Genomic DNA, 3,199 nt, shown 5'->3' with positions numbered 1-3,199 from the left:
ATTAACCCTGGATCAATAATCATTAATCATTTAGTAAAGAGGCTCCAGCTGTGAGGATGTCTATAAGGGAACCACAGCCTGTTTTTCTCTTCCTTCCTCTCTGATTAAACCTGTTGGCTGCAGTTTATCGGATCCGTTTTCTCTCTCTGGTTTTTCCTGTTTGGTGTTTTAACTCTTAAAAACCAGAAGTGTCTGAACCAAACTGAGAAATGATCCAGTAATTAGACAGCGAGGTGCCGCTAAGCCCAGAATCCTTAAACTCCCAGCAGGTCAGGGGTCACCTGCATCCATCCTGATCCTCTGCATGGTGCGTTCAGGTTCCTCACGTCTGACGCAGATTTTTCAGCCCCAGATGTAAAAACTAAACCATATAAAACCAGTTTTCTGTTCCTGACTTCCAAAATTCAGTTTAACGTACTTTTAATAACATTTTATTTCAGAGCACTGGGTCACGGTGAATCATACATTCACAGGGACCTCTTTTTTCTTCAACCTCTTTGTAGCCAGTCTGGCTTTGAGCTGAGGTGAGTCTTCCAGTAAATCACACTCTGGTTTACAGGAACAGGAACGATGGAGGTGATTCCCAGAAACAGGAGAAGTCAGAGTTTCAGGATGAAACCGTGACTCATCCAGACGAGGCTGCAGCTCCACTGAGATAAGAAACGTATCGCAGAGGAAGAGGACAAGTCTGTTGATCACTAGTTTGGATGGGTAGAGATCATTAAAGGTTTATTTTTTAAAATCTGTATTTAAACAGCAACAATGCTAATTTTTTTTGGTAAATGATCTCTTGCTCCAACATTCCTGTCTGATCAAAACAAGCTGATAGTTTGAAAGCAGAGCAGACGGTCAGATCTGACTCATGGGGTTTTCCCACTAATGTAGCTTCTGCTGAAAAGTCCAGCTGGTTTCCAGTAAATAGAAACTGGTTTCAGTTTGGAGGAACGTCACCAGGATTCATGATGAAGATTAAACGCAGCTAGTTTTCATGTCATTGATGTCTGGCTTAGATATGTGTGTGTGCCATGTATTTATTACAGTTAAAGATTAAAAAGTTTGATTATTTACTGTTAAATATGTTCTGGAGCAAACTTCCAGAAAACCTGCTGCAGAAATAAACTTCATGTTACACCTGATTTAAAACGTCTCCAGATAGTTTCAGCTGAAATCATTTCTAGTTTATTCAGTTAAATCATAAACAGAACAAGGATCACATCCACTGACTGGGAACATTTAGAGTTTTTCTTCATTCATGTGAAACATTCCAACTTTCTGAAATGATGACGCAAGAATAATGGAAACATTCAACATTTATTCACATTAAACAACCAGACAGGAGAAAAACTTTTCTAAAATAACTTAAAGAAGACATGCAGTGAAACATTGATCCAGTTTTATTTGGTCTGCAGCCTCAGTGTCTGTTAAACACTCAGATCTGAAATGATCTCACTGTACGGTGAAATAAACTATTCATTTCACAGAATGAAAACATTTCACAGTAACAACCATAAAACTTGAACAAAGTCCAGACAGAGGCAGTGAAGCATTTTGTCCTGTTATAAAGTTTTGAAGGCTTTATTTTAAAACAACCTTTTATTATTATTTTATTTTAAATAAAAGCATTTTTAAATCATCTTTAACGTTTGGAGCTTTGATGTGTTTCTGAGCCGACAGTCAGAGGAAAAGCTGGTAAAATGACAACAAATCACCAATAATAGATCCGATTTATCCAGAACATGTTCCATATTTATGTTCCACTGCAGCATTTACGTTGTTCCAGCAGCGATTATTGCTGTGAGTGATGATTGTTAATGTGTTGTGTTGCTAATAAAGCTGCTACGTTTTGACTCAGAGGGAATCTGGATCTTTAACGGATTAACAAGAAGAAAAATTCAGAAAGTTTTAAACATTTTAAAACTCCTATAAAATGCTGCTGCTCACAGAACCTGCTGTCTGTAAAGTGTCTCATGTTTAATACTTCATTCTTTGTTGTGACAGTAACTGAAAGCAGACGGGAGGTAAACCTGGTGAGGAAAGGATCCAGTTTTCCTCTGAACTCATTTTGTTTCTGAGACGTCAGGAGGATAAAACTCAGTTCTGCTGCGTTTCCTGTCTGAACGTTACAGCGTCTCTGCAGAAACACAACCAGCTCTGAGGTTTTAATTAACGCATCTCCAGCTCATCTGGTTGTTCTGGCAGGAAGAACCTGTTGGTGCTGATCACACCAGAAACTGATGCAACCAAGGAAGATGAAACTACCGAGAAATTCAAGTCCACAATAAGATTCATTTGTTTGAAGGAAAACTTTCTCTGTTCAGATTATTGGAGCAACTGAAGCCAAACTGACAGGAATCAGATGGTTTTCACTCCTCAGCTGTTTGGTTCCCTTCAGGTGAGAACCAGAACCGAGGCGACAGCAATCAGAACAATGATTAAAATAACTCCTATCAGCCCCAGGTGAAGGTTTCTGGCTCCAGAGTTTCTGCTTTCATCTCGGTTCCCTGCAGAACAGAACCAGGTGTTAGTCCGATCCGACTGCAGATCATCATCAGCTGCTCAGAGACGGATGCTCACCTGGCGGAGGGGGCGGAGCTACGTCCAGGTAGACGGTGCTGATGAGTTTCATGTTAGCGTTAGCTTCTCCTGCTCCTCTCTGGGCGACTCGACACTCATACGCTCCGGAGTCGTCGGCCGTCAGGTTCTTCAGAACCAGAGACACGTTTCCCTCCTTCACCGCTCCGTCCAGCAGAGCCACCCGGGTTCTGAAGGACGGGTTCTGGTTCTCCTCGTCCAGACGCTCGTCTCTGTAGCGGAGAACATAATCTGACCCCAGATCAGATCTGCTCCACTCCACAGCGATGAGCCGTTTGGTTCCAGCAGCTCTACATGGCAGAACCACGTTCTGACCCGGTTCTGCTGTCACGTTCCTCCGATCTGCACAACCAGAGAGGTCAAAGGTCAGCTGACTTCATAAGTGAGAGGATAGAGTGGAAACCAGAATCAGTGATTCTCAGCCTCCTTTCTTCTTCTTCCCTTCATTTAAACTCTTTAGTTCAGTTTCTGATGCTGATTATTGAAAACAGGAGAATAAATTTGATTCTTCCATTTGAATATGTTAAGAAAATTATGAAGTAATACTTTCAGCTGAACCAGGAACTAGTTCTGGTTACTGATGAACAGTTCAGGAGAACCTGCTGGT

General features: G+C 41.5%; 1 protein-coding gene across 1 annotated transcript in view; it reads right to left on the bottom strand.

Annotated features, from left to right (window-relative positions):
- Positions 1-1,618: 1,618 nt before the first annotated feature.
- The window catches only part of LOC106941770 (CD276 antigen homolog), a 6,788-nt gene continuing 5,207 nt past the window's right edge, over positions 1,619-3,199 (bottom strand). Inside the window, exons 2-3 of the mRNA XM_015024885.1 lie at positions 2,575-2,934; positions 1,619-2,501 (exon numbers count right to left, since the gene is read on the bottom strand). Of these exons, the coding sequence (XP_014880371.1) occupies positions 2,389-2,501; positions 2,575-2,934 (473 nt within the window). The 3' untranslated portion in view covers positions 1,619-2,388. The remainder of the gene's footprint in view (positions 2,502-2,574; positions 2,935-3,199) is intronic.

This window comes from Poecilia latipinna, unplaced genomic scaffold (genome assembly GCF_001443285.1).
Source record: "Poecilia latipinna isolate Pla-1442-1.1 unplaced genomic scaffold, P_latipinna-1.0 Scaffold3857, whole genome shotgun sequence".
In the NCBI taxonomy this organism is placed as follows: domain Eukaryota; kingdom Metazoa; phylum Chordata; class Actinopteri; order Cyprinodontiformes; family Poeciliidae; genus Poecilia; species Poecilia latipinna.
This window is presented reverse-complemented; position numbering and strand designations above follow the sequence as displayed.